This window comes from Falco punctatus (assembly GCF_963210335.1).
Source record: "Falco punctatus genome assembly, chromosome: 3".
Classification (NCBI taxonomy): Eukaryota; Metazoa; Chordata; class Aves; order Falconiformes; family Falconidae; genus Falco; species Falco punctatus.
This window is the reverse complement of record NC_137582.1, coordinates 42,599,691-42,619,517: the sequence shown is the minus strand read 5'-3', so window position 1 is coordinate 42,619,517 and position 19,827 is coordinate 42,599,691. Positions and strand designations below refer to the sequence as shown.

Here is a 19,827-nt window from a genome sequence, read left to right as displayed (position 1 = left end):
GTGCAGAAAAGACAAAGCAGCTCAGAGGTTGCGGGTTTTTTTGTTACTGCCTGTGGCTATCGATGTTTAATGTTTTGACTCACCCTAGCAGGTTTTATTTGTTTCTAACATATTTTTAGGAATCTGTTGATTTGGGTTGCATATAGGATTAATTCCACATGTGTGATTTTTTTTGGTCAAGATTTAAATTTCTCTGTTTCATGGAAATTTTCTGCATAGTTACAGAGAATTTCTAGCAGTTAGTTACTACTTACTCACATATTTCTCCTATGAGAGACAGGCACCTAAGATAATACTGTTTTGGGTAGACCCATCTCCAAGGAAAATGTGCATTTGCTGCATTTAAGAAGAAAAAGACCACTTAAAAAAAAAAGTCTCTTTAAGCATGATTATTGGTGGGGTTTTTTGCATCCATGTTTAGGTTTGTGTGTTTTAGACTCCCTGAACTGGGTTTCAAAGAGCACTTCAGTGACCTCAGGAACTACTAGCTCCAGAACTCTGTTATCCAGAGTTCCAGCTTTCATTCATGGTAGTTCAGCAGAAAAATTTTCCTTAGAAAAAGAGCCTGCCTGCTGAGCAGAAGTGAAAAGCTCCCTTAGGAAAAGCTCCAGCTACCTTAATCAGTCTTTTACTGAGATCTTGGCAGCAGTGACTAAACAGTCACACAAAAGAAGAGGATATAATAGTCTGTGTCTTGACAGATAATTACTCAGGGGAAGATATTTTCAGGAGGTGAAATTGCAGTTCATTATGATTGTTTCTTACTCTTGATTATTTTCTTGCAACAACAAAATCCACAAGAAGTTACCAGAATAGATCTGCCCAAAGGCTGTTTTTGGTTTTTCTAGAAGTGGATGGTAACAGGAACACAGGAAAAAACGAAAGTATAGATTAATCCTTGTCCTTATCTCATCTCATCTTCCAGCAGGCAGTGCTACAAGGTCTTTCTAGAATGGACCTTTTGTTTTAAGAGCACTGTTAGAATGATCTGCTATTAATTTGTTTAATTCCTTTTTGAACTTCTGTTGTATTTTCAAACTCAGAAAGTGAGTTTTACAATTATGAAGAACTGATTCTCTAAGGTCTGCATTTCTTGGGATATATTCAAGAACATATATGCCTTAGTGGGTAGAGCAAAACTGAACAGTGCTGTGAAATACAGTGACTTAAGTGATAGGGAAGAACTGAGTTGTGATTTCACGCTGGTATGAAGTGTTAAGGCATCATGTTAAGCCCAAAAGTTGTCTGTCTAGTGGATGAGTGAGTTTAAAGTCCAGTAAAATTATACCTTTTGTATATCGTAGTTACAATTCAAATCCTTTTTCTTTATGTAGGATAAATATCTATCTTTTGTTAGCTCTTAGCCAGAGAAAGCTATGCAGAAATGGTGAAAGGATTTGCTAAAAAGCTTTACTTACCATCCTTGTCTCCCTCAAGTTAATGCCAAACCCTATGTTAGCATCTGTTGGGTCTGATTTCAATGAGACCAGGCTTGATATACCATTTGAGGTATGTATTCATTGCTATACAGTCAACAGACAGTATTATAGGGATAATCTACCTACCGTATTTCCAAAGTATATGGTTTCTGTATATATATTTCCAAAGTATATGGTTTTATTTAAATATAAAAAACTCTTTCCATTCCTGAGAGTCCAGAAATTATTTGTGTATACTCAAAAACGCTATGGTTGAACGTGGTGTTGAACACTTTATCTGTGTTTTGTATGCAAAAAGTCACTGCTCTCAGTCCAGAAAATTCAAGAACACCTTCGGTTGTTTTCTGGTAGAGTATTTTTTTCAAAAGAGTAGAGAAATTTGGTAACTCAGTAGTGATGTAACTGTAGCTGAAAAAGCTAAGTATGAGTTGCTTCAGCTGGCAGACCCCCACAAAATTAAGCTGAAGTGTTAAAACCCTTAAAATCAAAATTCCCCTCCTTGTGTTGCTAATGCTAATATGTGTGGTGAGAAACAAAAGGAAGGAATTCTGAATGCTAGCCTTTAATAACAATTAGGGCAGCGATTTTGTTCACAAGATACATATCTCCTGTAGCTTTGCTTCAGAAGTAAGAATTATGTGTAACAAAAAGATCTAATGTATGTTTGAATCATGCCATGTATTTGATAGAAAGTTTGCTAGTTGACCATTCTGACAGCTCCTACAAAAAATCCTGCTACTCTGTCTAAGTATTTTACAGGAAAAAAAAGCTTAATTCAGTGTCTTCTGATTTCAGGTCGTTAGAAGGTCATTTTTGCAAGAAAAATGCTGCCTTTCAAATCCAAATACTAGTTTGAAAACATCATTCTAATGGAGTGTTTGAGTAATAGGAATTAAAGAACAATTGGCCATTATAGGTGTTCTGATCTTGAAAGTAAATTAGAACATCTCAATATGAGTTAATCACCCAAGAATATGAATCTTTTACTTCCAGTATTTGTGCATGTTCTAAATGTAGAAGTCTGCACTGTTCTCTCCTCTTGACCGGATGTTGCTTTTGTGCTCATCACAAAAGCTTGTAGATTAATCATCAGTTTTACTAGTGATCCTGGCTTAGACACTTTGAATGTCAGGGAATACACAGATATGTTAATACAGAGTATTAAAATGCCTTAGTGAAATAGGTTGTGATGCAGGCTGAGATGTCTGGTACAGTAGTAATTGAGAAAATACATGCTTTTCACATATATATAGTTTCTTTGGTTTGTTTTCTTGATTTGTGCTGAAAGTACATGGCTCATGTTTAAAATCAGTTATGTTTATATAAAATTTGACCTCAAGTGTTCAAGAATGTTCTGTATTTCTTCCCTAGCCAGAATCATTGCCTTTGTGCAAGATTGAGCATTTAGTAATGCTAATGGGTTTCATGGTTACACTTTTTAACAGCAGAATGTGTTACTTTCTTCTCTTGTTTCAAATAGATATGGCCCAAGTTAAGATTTCCCTTCACATATTACAGAATAATAGTTGGAGGATGTTGATGAGAAATGTTAGCATGTTGTTAGCTCGCTTGTGAAAAACATGAATTTTTCTTCTCTTCCCCCCACCCCCCACAGCCTTCTTTCTTCAATAACATATTCTCCCAAATCAGAACGTAAAACACCTGAACCTTTAATACCAGCAGACAGTGATAACGAAAAGGGGGAAAGGAATGGGAAGAAAGTCTGTTTCAGTGTGACAGGTGATGAGCAAGAAGATTCTGGTCACGATACCATCAGCAATAGGGATTCTTACAGGTAACTACTAATAACTTTTTATTTGTCAACTGAATCAAACCTGTGGGTTCATAGGCTGTCAAGTGAGACTATGAGTCGTATCAGAATATAATGATTCCGACATTTCTAGCAGAGTAATAACTAGCATCAAGATGTGTTACAAGATGTGTAAATTAAACTCTTTTATTAGTATAGATATTAGTTATTAGATCTTGGTATCCCTGTCCTTTGTAGGATATCACAGCCAGACATGTGAAGCTTTACTTTAGATTACCCGTTTATAAAAAAAAAACCAACCCAGAAATATTTTCTTTTATTATGTTCCCCAACAACAAACCAAATATCTGCCTTGGAAAGCAAGATGCCAGAGCCACCACTCTTGCTGATCTAAAGAAAAGAAGTATCTGTTTCTCAACATATATTCTTCACCTTCTTCCACTCTAAAAATTAACATCATCTCATCTCTAGAATTCATAATGCATTATGCTTGCTGTGAATGAAAATGCAAAGAATTTTGAAAAGGAGTAATTACAGCAAGCATAGGTCTTATAGAGATGATCTTCTATTGCTTAAAGAGAATTGGTTAACTACATGATAGAAAATCTAAATTAGAATTTTAGCTGCAAGTAAAATAAGGGTTCATTATTTGTTCATTATCATGGTTCATTATTATGCCCAGAAAGTAGAATCTCAGTAGGGTCATAATTTTTTCTACAGAACCCTGTGTTGCTGAGATCTCTTGCATACACTAATATTTGATTATTGCAGCATGGTAGATAGGAACTCTTTGTCAGAGTAGCAATGGAAATATATGTATAAATTTGTACAGAAGTAAATGTAGAGATAATTTGCACAGATTAAGTCCATTTTGTTCTAGCCATGGGGAGCACACAAGCAAAGTGCTGGTCCAGCTGAAGTGCATTTATAATTTCTACATGTCCATGATGTGTCAAATTGGCTGTGCAGGAGCTGCTCCAGTGGCTTGTGCTTGCTCCAGTTGCAGAGTTCCCCAGTTGGCACAAGATTTATCTGTGGAGAAAGAAGGTGTTACTTAGGACATGGGTACCACTTAATTTGAAACATTTTCTTTATTCTGGTTCCAGTCATTTATAGTCCATTCTGGCTATTTAAGAATAGTAAAATCTAGGGTTTCATATGCAGAATAATCATAAAATCTGTGAGCTTGGAACAATCATTAGAGTGAGATTGGAATTCTTTGTTTCTTTGCTTAAATAATTACATTAGACAGTACTTAAAATCTCCAGATCCCATAATGCCACTGGTTATTGCTGGAACTAGTGGACTAATTTCAGCCATTAGAATGCTCTCATTTTGTGATGTAGGGTCTCATTCTAAACCTTACAATACAACACAACACAATAAAATGCAGAATGATATAGCTGATACATCTAATCTATTTCTCATTTTCCTGTGTTTTATTTTCTCATGCTTTGCAGAATCCGGTTTTAAATAACCTTTATATTCCCTTTGGAGACTTTAATAAGTGAATAAAGCTAGTTAGAAAACATTTTGTAATATCCAGCCAGAAATTCTTAATACTCCTTGGGACTGTTCACCCTCTGTTAGGAACATGTTGTTACTGATGTCTTTTCACCTACTTAATTGATATAATTACAATCATATCCTATTCCTTCATTTTAAAGTTTTCCCCATTCACTTACCTGGTTGGTTACAGGTCCAAAACGTATACCTTAGCCAGGAAATGTAAGTCAGTATGCCAAAACTAGTGAAACATCACTACTGTATTTATAAAAATAAAGAAAATAAGTAAGGAGCACATGGGTATGTGTATAACTGCAGCATTATATGTAAAATATAGATAAGTCCTATCCTGGTGAGTGGATACACCCAATTAATAAAAGCAAAATGAGATCATTATATATATGTGTGTGTGTGTATATATATATATCCTTTAGGTAGACTGCTACATTATCTTATCCACTTAGGCTTTTAAGATTCTCTCTGCTGGGTGGTTACTTAAGTATTTCCTGCATTGAAACTAAATGATAATGTGGCTAAATAACTCTGAAGACTTTGAGTTCCAATTTATTTTCATAGGATTTTTAGTACAAAAGGCTATGTTTTACTGTGTTTATGCTTCAGAAGTAGGTATGTTCTCCATCTATTTTCTGTACAGAACAATTTATTTTTGAGATAAAGGAGCAGAAAAAACCCCACATTTAAATCCCCAGATCTTACTAGACCAATGTGGGTCACATTTTGTATACATAAAAGTTTTAACTGAAGTCACAGATGTAAGTATCTATACATGTTTAATAATACAAATAGTTGGAAGAGATGAGATCATAAATAGTTGTAATTTGAGTTTTGGTGCTACTCAAATGGATCAAATCTCTTCTAAACACATTATGGATTCTAGTTTGCAAGTCATAAACTAGATTATTTTGTCGTTTGTATTAGCTATGAACTAAGAGTACAGAATTTAAATGTGGAGTCACTAAAACATTTGAGGCTACAGTTTCAAAAACTGTCACTAAGAAAAATGGGTGGGTTTGCATCAAAAGTGTGTATTATCATTCCACAAGTATTTGTTCACATGCAAGGTGAAGGGAGACAACTGAATCATCTGTTTTCGGAATTAGGTCTTCCAAGTCCTACCTGGATTGCAAATTAAATTATAACCTAAGTTATAGGGATATTTATTGTTGATGAAGAATTGTACAGACCATCTCATCATTAAATTTAAAAGGGGAAAAGGGAAAGAATTTCCATAATGTTGATACAGAGCCTGTGTTAAGGGACATTAATTCTTTTTTTTGTTTTGTGGTTGTTTTTTTTTCAAGTGATTGCAACAGCAATAGGAATTCCATTGCCTCATTCACCAGCATTTGTAGCAGTCAGTGCAGTTCTTACTTTCACAGTGATGAAATGGATTCAGGTATGTTTATAAAAGTCAGCTGTGAATCTGTCATCTTTTCCTTTTATTCAGTTTTATTCTTTTCATTTGCCTGGCAGTTTTGTTGTTTCTGTTTTAAAAATTGCATCCTCCTTGGTAAAAGAGGTGTGTCATTTTGCTTCTGCCTAGTTAGTGCTGCACTGAAGAGTCCTGTGAAAGTAAGCCAACATTCCAGCATCTCTGTGAATAGACAGAATTAGTTAGAGCTCTTAGGGTCACTGCTTTTAACCACTTTCATGCCTTAACCTTGACAGTGTGTTATGTTGCACAGAGTAAGGAGCATTTTAGGTGAGTGTGGAGTGCTCTCCCAGCCTGTGTCAGCACCCGGATGGCAGGATACGGCTGTGTATGTTTGTAGGAAGGAATGTGAGACCACATAGAAGCACATTCTTGTTTATGCCATGACAAATTGAATCTAAATAAATGCAGCTGCTAATAGGAGTGAGATGGGATTTAACTGCATGGAGTACAAGGTCATATACTCAGGGACTAATAAAAAATACTTGCTCTAAGCTGGGAGTTTATAATTTGGGAATGACTTAGCAAAAGAAAGAACTGGGCGTAATTAGTTGAATATGAGCCACCAGTGAGACTTGGCCATTGAAAGGGCAATTTTTGTTGCTAATTGTACCAGGAGAGGTATTTTCAGTCGAGACAGGAAAATATTAATGACGTTACGCAAGATATCAGAGATACCTTGTGAATAACTAGATGACTGCTTTCCAGAAATAATACATACTTACAGAACTGAGCAGATACAGAGGAAAGGATGAAGGACATAATGAACTGTTAATAAAAGAGGAGACCCAGGGTCTGTATCTTCAACTTAAGATATAGATGAGCTGATATATGCTCATGCATCATCAAGCTGAAGTACCAGCTGAGATGCCTAAAAGAATATGTCTGTGCTAGCCAAGTGCAGATACAGTGTTTGAGTTGATAAATACTGCTGCTTAGTGAAACTCCCACTCTCCTGACAACTTAATTTTCTCCTAGTTCCAAAGCTAACCTGGTTAACTCCAGATCAGGGCTCTTTGGCACTGTGCTCCATCTGTTGCAATTAAAACCCTGTAAAGGGTTATAACTACTGGCTGTAAGGACATCTAAATGAGATAAAAAAGAATCAAGGACAGAAAGGTGCTATTTAAGTGTTTCACTGACATAAGAAAAATGAGTCCAGATTGACCATGAATAAATTTGGATTATAAATTATCAAGTGGCTACTTACCTGTCACTGCAACAGCAAGGAGGAAAATCAGTTTTAAGCTCAATATTTCACAGCTTTTCAAAGAGTTCAGGTTGCATCACCCATTGCCTGAGAGAGTTAGTGACTGAGGGCAGTGACCTACAAGAGTCCTTCTCCTTTGTGCTCTCTTAGGAAATGATGTGGTATGTACTACTAAAAGCTTCATATCAAATACAGAATTTGTTGAATTACTAAAATCTCAGAAAAATTTAATTATTAAGAATATTAATATTGTGAATTACCTGTAAAGTCACTGTAAAAATTATATTGTGAATGCATTTCAGTGGCTTCATGGTCTGCTATATTATGTTCACATTACTTAACTATTTAGTCTGGTGTTTAGGATGTTCTCCAGCATAGAAGGATTGGATGTTCTGGTCACAGAATAGTTGAGGTTTGAAGGGACCTCTTGATATCATCTAGCCCAATCCCCTGCTCAAGCCGGTTAATCTAGAGCAGGTTGTCCAGGACCATATCCAGTAGGTTTTGAATGTGGTCCGTTCTGTAAGAGCTATTTCTGTGTCGCTGAGTAACTACCAAATGCAAAATATATAGGGACATATAATCCTGAAAGCCTAAGCATTGGTCTATGTGCCAAGTAGTTTAAGCTACAAAGATTTTGGAAAATGTACTGAAACTTCTAAAGTTTTTTATTTTAAAATATTTTTCAGGTGATGAGCTTCCCATAAGTGTTCGAATCTCCCACGATAAACAGGACAAGCTCCATAGCTGTTTGGAACATCTTTTTGGTCAAGTATGAGATTCTTTTTCTTGGCTTTGATACTAATGTCTGTGTTTGAGCTAAGTTATCGTCAGCAAATACTCCCTTTTCTTTTTACTTTTGCTTTCCGCTGTTTACTGGGATGGTATGTATTTACTCATTCTCCTTCAGTTCTCTGTAAATAGTTAAAAACTGTGAATTAAACAGGTCCTTATATTTAGTCTAACATTCCCTAGTTTGTTACTTTAACTAGAGCCATTAGGTAAGAAAGAATCCAAAGCTACTTCTCTGTAGTCCATATTTCTTAAAGAAAGAAATTCTAATCGTTACTGTAAAAAACATCTTTCTCACAGAACCTTGATCCCAACAGGTCGATTCCATTGTCAATCTTCTGAAAGGACCAGCTGTGATGAGGGCCTTTGAACAGACAAAATACTTTACACCAGGTCGAGGCCTTCAAGGTAACATGTAATTCTGTCTGAGAATCAAAAGACAGCTTGAAGCGTACATGGATATGACTACTACTCAAGCTGGGTGCTAAAGAACTGATGTTGCTTAATCTTGGTGTATTCTGCAAGAGCTAATTGTTGGAATTCTTGTAAAGTAGAATTTATTCTTAGTTGAAAACTAGCTTCTTACACTTTAAATTGTAGAATGAACTGATTATAGAATTTCTGAGGTACTTGAAGCAAGATACAGGTTTTGTACATTGCAGGTGTTTTTATTATGTTTTTGTCTGAGCTACTGAAGCAGTTTCTGATCTTTTTTGTTACTAACGCTGGATTTTTATTATGTTTTTTAGATATTTGTGAAGTTGATTTATAAATAATTTGCACATGTAGATTTATAGTCTTAGTAATATTTATGCCAAATATATACTTGTATAAGTATTATTGATCATTTAAAAAAAATGCTGTATGTAATTTCAGATACTCTGCTAACAGTCACGTAGTTGCTTAAGTCTAAGTGTATAAATGGGTACTGGTGGTAGCCATAAGATTATGATAAAGAATGAAAAAGACTTCTTTCAGTGAACTGAGATTAAAGAAAAAAGAAAAAAAAGCTCAATGGGAGACTGAATATTGTATTGATATTTATAATAGGACCAATAAAATCATAATCAAACCTGCATATGTCTTTTGGCAATGAAAACTAATTTTAGATGGCCAGAGGGTGGATCTTTGGCTTTTATTAATCACCAAAATCCCACTGAAGTCAACAGAGGATAATTACTCTAGCCCAATTATCTGATTTTTACAAAACGTAAAGTACTTCCCCCTCATTTAATTTGCATGGAAGACCACATAACCTCCTGTTTTTCTTCTTTCTTCTTTGTTTCCTATTTTGGGACCAAAGTAATGGGGATGAACCTAGATCAGTTCTGCTCTCTTATGTATCTCAGTGTTTTAGACAGAGTACCTAGCAGGCTTGCATAACAAAATGCTATCCTTTCAGTGGTATTATAAATGTTCAGTTAGACACAAGATATGAACACGACAGGTATTTTATTATTGATCTGCACCATCTTCATGAACCATACAAGGAGCACTTCAGTGGTCTGAAAGATAGACTAGGTTAAGTAATAAGTAATTTTGTTTTAAGTTTAATTTTCTGATTGAATTAATTTTGCCCTTAGAAGTTCCAGGGTCCCACTTACTCCATGGAGACAGGTACCTTCTACTTATGTACCTGGTTCAGAAACAGTCATGTTTGGGAATGCTGATTGCTCTCTCCTTTGACTAAGTAGAGAGCTTAGATAACTCTTTGACCTGTCACCCTAGCTTTAACTTAGAGTTAAATAAGTCAACAGCTTCTTGAGCTGTGGAAACATTTAGGAATTGATAATGACTTACTGTGGCTTTCTAAGGAGATTTAAGCAGAAAAATATTATTTTTGTCCTTGCTTAGAGTTTCAGCAGGAAATGGAACCGAAGCTTAACTGTCCAAAGAGGCTACGACTCCACATTAAGCAAGACCCTTGGAACCTCCCCAGTAGTGTCCGGAGTCTTGCCCAGAATATCAGAAAATTTGTTGAAGGTTAGTGAGAACAACATGCCCATAAACACTTTGTTAATGATAGAGAGCCTGGGGAAGGGATGGGGAGATATACAACTGCCTTGTGTTGCTACTAGGCAAGGTTTGCTGAACACAGTGTATTCTATGAGAAATTATTGAATTTCAGGACTTTTTTATGTTCTATGTATCTCAACTGTCTCATGTTCACCCTATTGGCTTCAGATACTGAAGAGAAAATTGTATCTTCTGACAAGTGAAAACAAATGAAACATAATGTTGCACGCTCTATGTTATTTCAGTTGCTGCTGAAGTCCAGTTGGCTTGACTGATTTGTCACAGAAATTCTTGGGACTCATACACCAGAATGAGGCTTTCCTTGAAATTAAACTCCCATTTTTCTACTGTCTTAAATGGAATGATGAAGACTCTGTACAACTTTTGTCCTATATTTTGTTCTTACCTGGTATTGATCTGGAATCATTATCCATCTAAATTCATGCTCCCTCATTTGTCATGTTCATGCTCCCTCATTTGTCATGAAGCCAAACCTGTTCCACTGGTTTTCACTTACTCCATCACAACTGATCCTATCAGTCTTCCTCCTCCACCTCCCTCCCACCACTGTCTACAAGTTACGTAGTACTCTGCTCCTCTTCACCACCAAGTGACTATGTGACCTGAGGTGTTCTGCATTCTCCCCTGACTCCATAAGAAAGTAACTGGGATTTCCTCTCCAGAAAAATCTTGCCTGGAGCTTCTACTTTATTTCCTGTGCTGTTTGATAGAGAAACAGAAATAATGAGCAAAATTACATAAACCTACTTGCATTAAGAGTCTACATGGGAACAAAAACTTGTCAGCTCTAGGTCTAAATGATTTGTGTGTATGCTTAGCTCCTTTTGTTTTGTTGGTTAATTTCCATGGTGTCCCATAAAAAAACTGCTAAATCTCAGATCACTGGGGAAGAGCTTTCTGATAAGTTTTATTAAGATAAACCTCCAAAAGCCAACCAGCCAAACCAAACAAACTCCTCCTCCTCTGACTTTTGGTATTTCTCATTTCGGATGCAATCATATTTTCAGGCTGTGGGTTAGAAAATTATAAAAACAGCCTCAAAAATACCTCCTGTTTTTTGAGGACATCACAGTGGATTGAATCTCCAGTACTAAAATTGCTTCTTTTAGTTTTAATGTTGGCTATCACTGAGTGAAAAGTTTTGGATTCTTTTTTCTATAGATTTGTCTTCATCCTAAAACAAATTATATTCAAGTATTAATCATGGTTTCTTTCACAGTTCAGTAGGAATCTAAATGTGTGTTTAACACCTTTCATTGCCTCCCTTCTGAAGCTAAGCCTAACAGACCATTTTCATGTAACATGTTTGCCCATAAGTAGAATTAATAGACTTAACCCATTTCAGCGTTGGTCATATACCCTCAGTACTGAGCTGAGGTTGTTCAGATAAATTTGGTTTTAAATCTACACAAATTTCTATGGGAGAGTTAAGCAAGGCCAAAATTACTCACTGCCTCTATAATACAAAACTTCTCTTTTTACAGTACTACTATAATGGAATGGTGATATTTATCAGAAGGAATCTTGATGTTACGGAACAATAAAACTGTTGGCATTTTCTAGTGTCTTAGAAATTAGGATTAAAATTTTCTCTGTGAAGAAATAATAGTAACTATTGCAACTATCATGATTGTGAATGTTACATGGTTCAGAGCGCTAAATAGTAAAAGACATTATTACTGTCCTGTTCAAGGAGAGCACACACTCCATCTTACCTTCTGTCATCACAGTGTCTCAGAAGTTTTCTGCTAATTTTAAATATTCTTGGCTTTCCCTTTCCATCCATGGCATCTCAGCTTTTGTCAGAGATTTCCAACTGGCTTCTGTGTGATCTTCTTAACCAAATACATGGGTTTACATGTAAAACTATCTTCTTAGGCTGTTTATTCACCATAAGTCTTTACATCTTTCTATTCTCTTGTAGTTTTTTTTTTTTTTTCTTTAATTTGATTCTTGTTCCACCACCTCCAAACTGGTATCACTAGTACTTGTTCCTGGGAAGGACTCTGGAGAATCATGATCCACTTCATCATAATTATGATTTGCCTGTGGTGTAATGGATACCTGAAAGCCTATGATCCTGTGGCTTCTCTGGCATGAATAGCATGAAGGAGAAACAGCAGAATGGAACTGAATAATTGCTTCTCTAGCGTTAGTTTCCAAGGTGTGTCTGGACAGGTGTATGTCATTTAGTGTTGAAAAGATTCAGGGCAGAAATGTGCTCCTCAGGCAGATTTGGGAGACTGCTGTGATTCAGACAGGCTTAGGCCTGTGTAAATTAAGACTTGAGAGACAACCAGCGGCTGGACCTAACTGAGATCAGATGAGCACAAAGCAGGGTTAAAAATGCTTTAGCAGCTAATTTTCCCCTTCATATTGACATTTCTTGTTTTCTCCTTTCCAATCCTGCCATCATGCATTGCGTTCGCAAATGGTCTGGATACCTAGAAGAACCGCAAGTACTGCCCTGAGCTATTTTGGGCTGAAAATCTAACACATGGTACAGAGATTTATCACCCTGTTTTCCCTCTTATTTGCCTGATTCAGAAAAAAGAAAGAAAAAAAAAAGGTCCCCTAATTTGACTGCTTTGTTCAACTTGTCGTTATAAGCCCAACTAAGATTTTAGAAGAATCTTCATGTTTGTTTATAAGCAAAAGGCAGTATTTTCATAATTGAGGAAAGCAGATATATTTGTCTCTTCTAGCAGATGCTAGAGGAAGTAGTCAAAGGAGAGCACAGATACAATTTTGTTCACTGTAGGGAAAAAAACCTGTTGTAATTAAAATCTCCAATTGTTATAGACATACTTAACCATTATTGATGAATCCTAAAGTAAGGATGAATGCTTTCAGTAAGTGCATTCCTTATTGAAAACTGACTCATTTTTATTTTCATAAAAATATCAAAGTCTATTGTAATTTTTTACTCATTGTTCTGTTGTGTTGTAAAACGTGTTGCATTAGACTGATTAGTGCTCTAAAGTAGAAAGAGGCATGGGAGCCCCACAAAAATGAGACACTTTAAGCCCTAGATCTTAGGATTCTTGTAATTTACTTTAAGTATGAAGAAATTATTAAACTCAGAATGCCTTGAGGATGATCATTCTAGTCTGTCAGTTTTCTTTTTATTAGTATTGGAATTGGGAGAAGAATTTTTTTAATAAATCTATGAAGGTTTGCACAGATTAGAAAAAAAACAAACCAGAAAAAAACAACCAAACTTTTCTTGACAGTAAATTTAAAGCATATGTGGAGATTGCTTTGTCTCATTTCATTTGTCCTACTATATCATTACTGTAACTATAGAAAACTTTTCTTTCTGTAAAAGGCAGCCTTAGAAGGCTAATCAAGTTGATAGAATTGAAGAGTTCTCTGAAATAGTATACTGATCCTAGGAGGATTTATCTGGAGCTAAGTAACTAAAGAAAAGATGAAAGTTATTTCTTGGAGTGACTGGGCCTACTAAATTGTTAAACTGATAAAGGTGAAGATAAGTTGTTGGCACAGGCAGATCTTTAAAGGAGTGCTTGATTTTGGAGCAGGAGAGAGCAGTAGTCACGGCAGGAATTCAACGGTCACTGAACAGAGAAAGAATAATGTAGGTACAGGGTTGTGGATGTATGTGAGAGATGTAACGTGAGAATCAGAAAGCACAAGAGGAAAATCTGAGGGGTGACTTGTGTAGGAACCAGGAAAATCACAAGAGGGATGGAAGGAAAAGTAAAATCAAAACTGGCCAGCATAACAACAGAAAGTTTAAAGAGAACAAAGAGAAGGAGAAATTTCTGTAGCTGTTTTTTTCCCAAAGGAAGAAAAGGTAAGATTTTTGGTCAAAAGAAGAGATGTTTTAGAGCAAGTCAGTTTTCTATTCAGCTAGTTGCATAACTGCATAAGGAAGTGCAGCTGTTTTGCTCGGACAAAAATTTAAAGTTTAAACAGGAAATACTATGGAATTGAGAAAGTTCACATCTATTTTAATTTAAATTAGGAGCCTTTCAGTCATTAAAGGTATAAAAAAAAGTATTTCAATTTAAATCATAAAACATGCAGTGCAAATCTCAGTCTTATTTAAAAAATAATTTCAGATGTAAGAAACAAAACTAAAATCTAGCATTTACTGGCAAAGATCAGAATATTAGAATAACATGATTTTAAAGAAAAGTACAAAAGAATGTTTAAGAATAAAAGAAGTTAAAGGCATCTTGCATTACAAATTATTTAGTCTAAAGAGAAACTGCTAGGTAGTTATTCCTTGCCATATGCCATGTAGCAAGAAGGGGTGAAAACTTCTGTAGCATTTGGAATTTTTTGAAAACCAAATGGTTGACATCCAGGGTTCACTTCTAACCCCAGATAAATCTATACTTACATAAATAAACTAAAAATACTCTTTTGCCTATGGGTATGTTTTGAAATGGAGAAGACTTAAAGCAATGATAAAGGAGAGTTGCAATGTCCTGTAATTTTATCAGAATCAGGAAATCATTGTTTATAGATATGTCAAATGCTTTTGAATTCAGAGATACAACAAACTAATATAAAAAAAGCTGCAAGTAATAGCCTCAGTGTATCTAAATTCTTCAGATAAATGCTGTATTTCCCTATATTGTATTTTTAGTTACTATGCTATGTTCAGACTCCAAGAAGCCAAGTTACTAATCTCTGTAAGTTTTTTTCAAAAGACAGAAGGCTAAGGCAAAGACCTACCACCAGGCAATTTTCAAGAATAACTGGTAATTTTGAGTATTTTAATGCTTGTATTTGAGGTTTCGTGGGCATGCATTTCAGAAGTGTAGGCACTGCCAGTTCTTTTTGCAATGTGTGTACAGCTTGAATGAAGAACAGACTTGAAAGGTTTTCTTTTTTCAGCATAGTCACCTTTGGGGAAGATTGTGGCTTTTCATGGATGTGTGCAAGTACACACAGAATCCAGATGGTGCTGTTGGTACAGTCAGCTCCAATGTCAGTTCTGTCATCCGAGTTATATTCAAATTTCAAACATATTAGGTTAGTTTAAGTAGGGGCCAACATGTTCCCAAATTGTCATATTGTCCATATACCCCATAGCAGTTCTGCTGGTCCACTCAGCAGGGCTTGGAATAGGACTGCACAGAAAATTGTGTAAAAAGTCTGGAAAGATGCAAAAGGCAGTTACTGTAGGATAGCTGATGTGCTGGAAGTTTGGCATGCTCTAAGGTTAGGGGAACTTTTTTAATTTGGCTTTTCCTTGCAGTGGTGGTTAACATTTTTATTTGTGTTCTGCTATGTGGTAAAGAGGAAGAATCACTTCCTTAAGCCTGCAAATTTTGAGGAGTTCCCCCCCTCAAAAAAAAAAAAGGGGGGGGGGGCAGAAAAAAAGTGTAAAGAGATAAAACCCCAAGTTTTTGGTAGTGTAAATTAATACTTTTTTTTAATCTGTACTTTTTTACTTCATAGACTGTTAAATGAAAAGAAATGATTGAAGTAAAATAAAATCCTGAAGGCTGAGAATAAAATGAAATGCTTTTGTATTTTTCCTGGATGCTTTGGTGTACATTAAAATGAAGATAGTTTTAAATTTTGAAGTATGGAACGAGAGAGGAAGAAGAAAAAAGAAAGAATTGGGGTAGCCTAGTAATCAATGAAAACTGGTCTTTTTCAGTTTTAAGACTGGAATTCTTCATATTTGGACTTGCACTGGCCAGCTGCTACGCATGTGCTCTGAGAAAGCATCTGCCTCTTCATGTGTTTTTCTCAGTGTTGGTGCTTTTGATTATTATCAATTTTATTAAGTCATTTGTAAAATTAAGTGAAATTGAGACTCATTACTGTTTTGTAGGCATAAATCAGGATTGCCTAAACAAGAAAGTTAAGCTGGTATAAAATGAGAAACCATAGATGCATTATTTGTTGGTGAAAACATTTTGAACCATGACCTCAATATATTTTCTTTTTTCTTTAAGAGGTGAAGGCACGAATACTCTTGGCACTTCTTGAGTATACAGGTAATTTTGCTTATTTTGGGGGTGGGGGATGTGAATGTAGATGGTTTGAGATAATTTTTTTTTGCTTTTGGACAGAATACTGTGTTTAGAGAAAGGAGAAAAATCTCAGTTATAACCTGATAATCAACAACGTTACCGCTGTGTTTATGATGAGGATTCCTGAAGACCACAGCAATTCCAAAGACATTTCTAACAAACATTGCACATTCTATTTTTTTTTTTTTTAAACACAAAATGCCTTCTCTGGTCATTTACTTTGGATCTAGGCAAATGAAGTAACTTCTAAATCACTGAATTTGTGCACAGTACTTCTGTTGTCTTTTTTCTTTTGGACTTTTTGCTATCTTTTTTATTTTCTCTTTGTTCCCATCTATTTCCAGACTTACCTTACTATTCTAATGCATACATTTCCTTTTATCGTTTTTTTACAGAATATCTTTTTGTAAGTACCTCCTTTTTGGAAGGGGTCTGATTATTCTATCTATTATTCTGCCATCACCCCATACAGCATACAATTTCAAATACATAAAATAGGCATTGTGTCTGCAAAATATCCATAAATCAGTATTTAGAAAATAATACTTGGCAGAATGGCAGAAGATTCTCTATAGTTTGTAGGTGCGTAAGTGCTCAAGTTAAGCTGTCACCTTTGACTGTAAAAGCTGATTATTTTAACCATCTTGCAACACTATATGAATGCATTATTGTTTCATGGTTTTGTTATGACACAGAACAGCAGTTTTGTAAAGGAAAATATAACATTTCTTTGTTGACAGATTTGCTCCAAATATTACAAAAGCATTTAGTAATTCCTCAGGTGTTTTAAAATAAGAAGTGACCTGAGAAAATACCCCAAACTTTATTTCTTTAAAGCAGTTTTCCCTATTTACATGGTTTCATAAGTTCATAAATTCTATAGTTTATTTTTTATAACAATCTTTCTGTAAAAAAAGCCCAAAGTGCTCTTGGATGCAGTATCAGATGTTCAAGTAGTATTAAATGAGATTTGGAAATGAGTTGTTGGAGACACAAGGGGGCTGCTTGAGAAGCAGGCGATACTGAGGAAGGCACTGAAAGTCAGCTGCTGTTAGGCAAACAGAGATAAAATTGAGCAAAGAGAGGAGAGAGAATGTGTGTTGGGCTCAAATCCCTGAGTGCTGCTGTGACATTGGAAAGTTTCTGACCATGGAGAAGCCAGTGGAATTTTTTTAAGCTGGAGATGGACGGAGTTTTTAAAGATGAAAATTCTGTCTGTACTGGATTCTGCCTAACTTGAGAGATCAGAGAGAGAGAGAGAGGTTAATTTTAATAATAATTAAAAAAACAATGAGTCATAGTGCAAAAGCACTAGTAATTAGACAGTTTATAGAAAATATACCTGAAGTTCTAAGAGGCTGGCAAATGGAATCAAAATGATAGTAAAAGAGTGGTCAGTATTATCAACAGTCAAGGAAAAGATTGAAGAACTCAGAAGGGAAACAGGCAGAATGGAGTTACTTTAAGAAATACTTGGAGTCCAAGAAAAGCATATTTTTATGGCCAGTATTAATTTTGTGAATACAGAATTATTTCTGCAGACTTATCCAGTCATCTAAAATTTTGCCAGCTTCACAGAGAAAGTGGAAAAGGAGCTAAGCCTCTTAAAGGCAAAGGAATCTGAAAGCGAGGACAAAGATTTTAGGCTTTGGAAAGACTTTGCTATCACCTATCTTCTCCTCTTGTTCTGAGAAAGATTAAGTCTACCTGTACCATTTGTGATTGATGTTTGCCTAAAAGCTCATAGTGATAAAAATACTTGAAGACCTTCAGAAAAGAGAAGGAGAAAACCCTGAATATTTATTACCACAATTTTGTGCTTTATTGAGAACATGTTTCCCTTTCTAACTCTCTTGACCTTTAGCTAATCTAATGTCTGTGCCATCTAGAATAAATTGGTAGGTTAGCTAGTCCCTAATTTAAATCATCTGCTAATAGTTCCATAGACTTCTACATAGGGACCTGTCCTGGACTCTCCTGATGCCAGAAATCTCTGCTGCTTACTGGATATGTGGTGCTGATCTGTGCTTATTTTATAGATTACATATTCATATATATATTGTATTTGGTTAGATTGTGTTCTGATAGCAACACTCCTATACTCCCTGCCTGCGCTTTACAGCAGTCAGTCTTCATCTGCCCTACCCAGCTGGTAGCTGTGGAGTTGACCAGATGATGCAGTGATACTAAGAGCTTCTGACCCTCCTTGCTTTCCTGTGGAAAGGGAATGTTTTTGTGCCCAGGTGGTTCTCACATTGCAGCAAAGAGATCTGACCCACATCCATCACCTTGTAACATCGAAAGTACATAGAATTGATGGCATGGATATTAAAATCTATAAGATAAACATACATTGTTTATGAAGATCTACTTTAAATTCCAGATTTTAAAATACATTTCTATATAATTTTAGAATTATAAAATAATCTTTTTATGTGGTAAGTGGCAGGTTTGGTTATGGAGTGCTATTTACTGGGAGTGACATAAGGCTGTAAACTTGTAATTTACTTTAAATTAAAATGACTTGGGTTTTAGACAAAGAGGAACATTCTGGTTTGGTTCCTTTGCTGCTAATTAATCTCCTGCTCCATTTTTTCTTTTCCTCTTTTGGATTTTACCCATCCACAGATAGTGAGATACAACTGAGGCGCGACATGGTCTTCTGTCAGAGCCTAGTGGCCACAGTCTGTGCTTTTTCAGAGCAACTAATGGTGGCCTTAAATCAGATGTTTGACAACAACAAAGAGTATGAAATGGAGACAGTGGAGGCCAGCAGAAGGTGGTTGGAACAGATAGCCAGTGCAGGTCTTCTCCTTCATTTCCAGTCCCTGCTCTCACCTAACCTGGTAAGACTTCTCATGTGGCATGCTTGGTTACAGCCTGTGTTTGTTCCCTGAACCAGGGGTGCTGTTGAAGTGTCTCAGTTAAAAATTATTTTTGGTGTCCTTTGGGCTTAGGTTGTTACTTAATTAGCTGCTATTTGGAAAATTCACTATTTAGATAATTACAGATATGGGAAAAGTTTGTTTGTGATATGGGAAATATGTTTTCCACAAAGACAGTATTATGTTTGTTTTGAGTCAGCAGATAGTTTTACCCCTGACTCCCCACTGCTCTTGTAGCTGTTCCCTGGGAGTCAATGTAGCATTAAGTGATAATCAGAACTTCAGTTTGCAATATGCAGTAATGCAAGATAAATAAAATACCTAGTCTGGATAACTGTATGATACACCACTCCCACCCCCTACCAAAGCAATAAGTCTGTAGTAGCTGAAGGACTAGACATGCTAGTCTGTTTTGCTCCTGTCAGGGCAAATCCTCATAGGCTGTCAGGGTAGCTGGAAATCTGCTGTTTCTTCACAAGGCATGGCAAAGAGCCATGGCTTAAACAATTAGAAGGGACATGGCTTTGCAGTCCCCTAATCACCAGTTATCCAAAGTGCTCCTTCAGCTATTTAAGCTGCTTCTCACTAGAATTAGAACTAGACTAGTTCTTGCTAACCTGAAGAACTGTGGCGCAGTCTGCATGGTCTGAATTGTGGCAGTCTTCTCAACCTCTGGAACGGCTCACTGAAAATAACTGATTTGGTACATCCGAC

General features: G+C 35.9%; 1 protein-coding gene across 2 annotated transcripts in view; it reads left to right on the top strand.

Moving 5' to 3' along the window:
• Window positions 1–19,827, top strand: part of PREX2 (phosphatidylinositol-3,4,5-trisphosphate dependent Rac exchange factor 2) — a 181,093-nt gene that overhangs the window by 110,079 nt on the left and 51,187 nt on the right. For both annotated transcript variants that reach the window (XM_080380377.1, XM_080380376.1), the window contains 7 exons: window positions 3,055–3,234; window positions 6,039–6,133; window positions 8,069–8,151; window positions 8,489–8,579; window positions 10,026–10,154; window positions 16,151–16,192; window positions 18,857–19,074. In XM_080380377.1, the coding sequence (XP_080236503.1) occupies window positions 3,055–3,234; window positions 6,039–6,133; window positions 8,069–8,151; window positions 8,489–8,579; window positions 10,026–10,154; window positions 16,151–16,192; window positions 18,857–19,074 (838 nt within the window). The remainder of the gene's footprint in view (window positions 1–3,054; window positions 3,235–6,038; window positions 6,134–8,068; window positions 8,152–8,488; window positions 8,580–10,025; window positions 10,155–16,150; window positions 16,193–18,856; window positions 19,075–19,827) is intronic.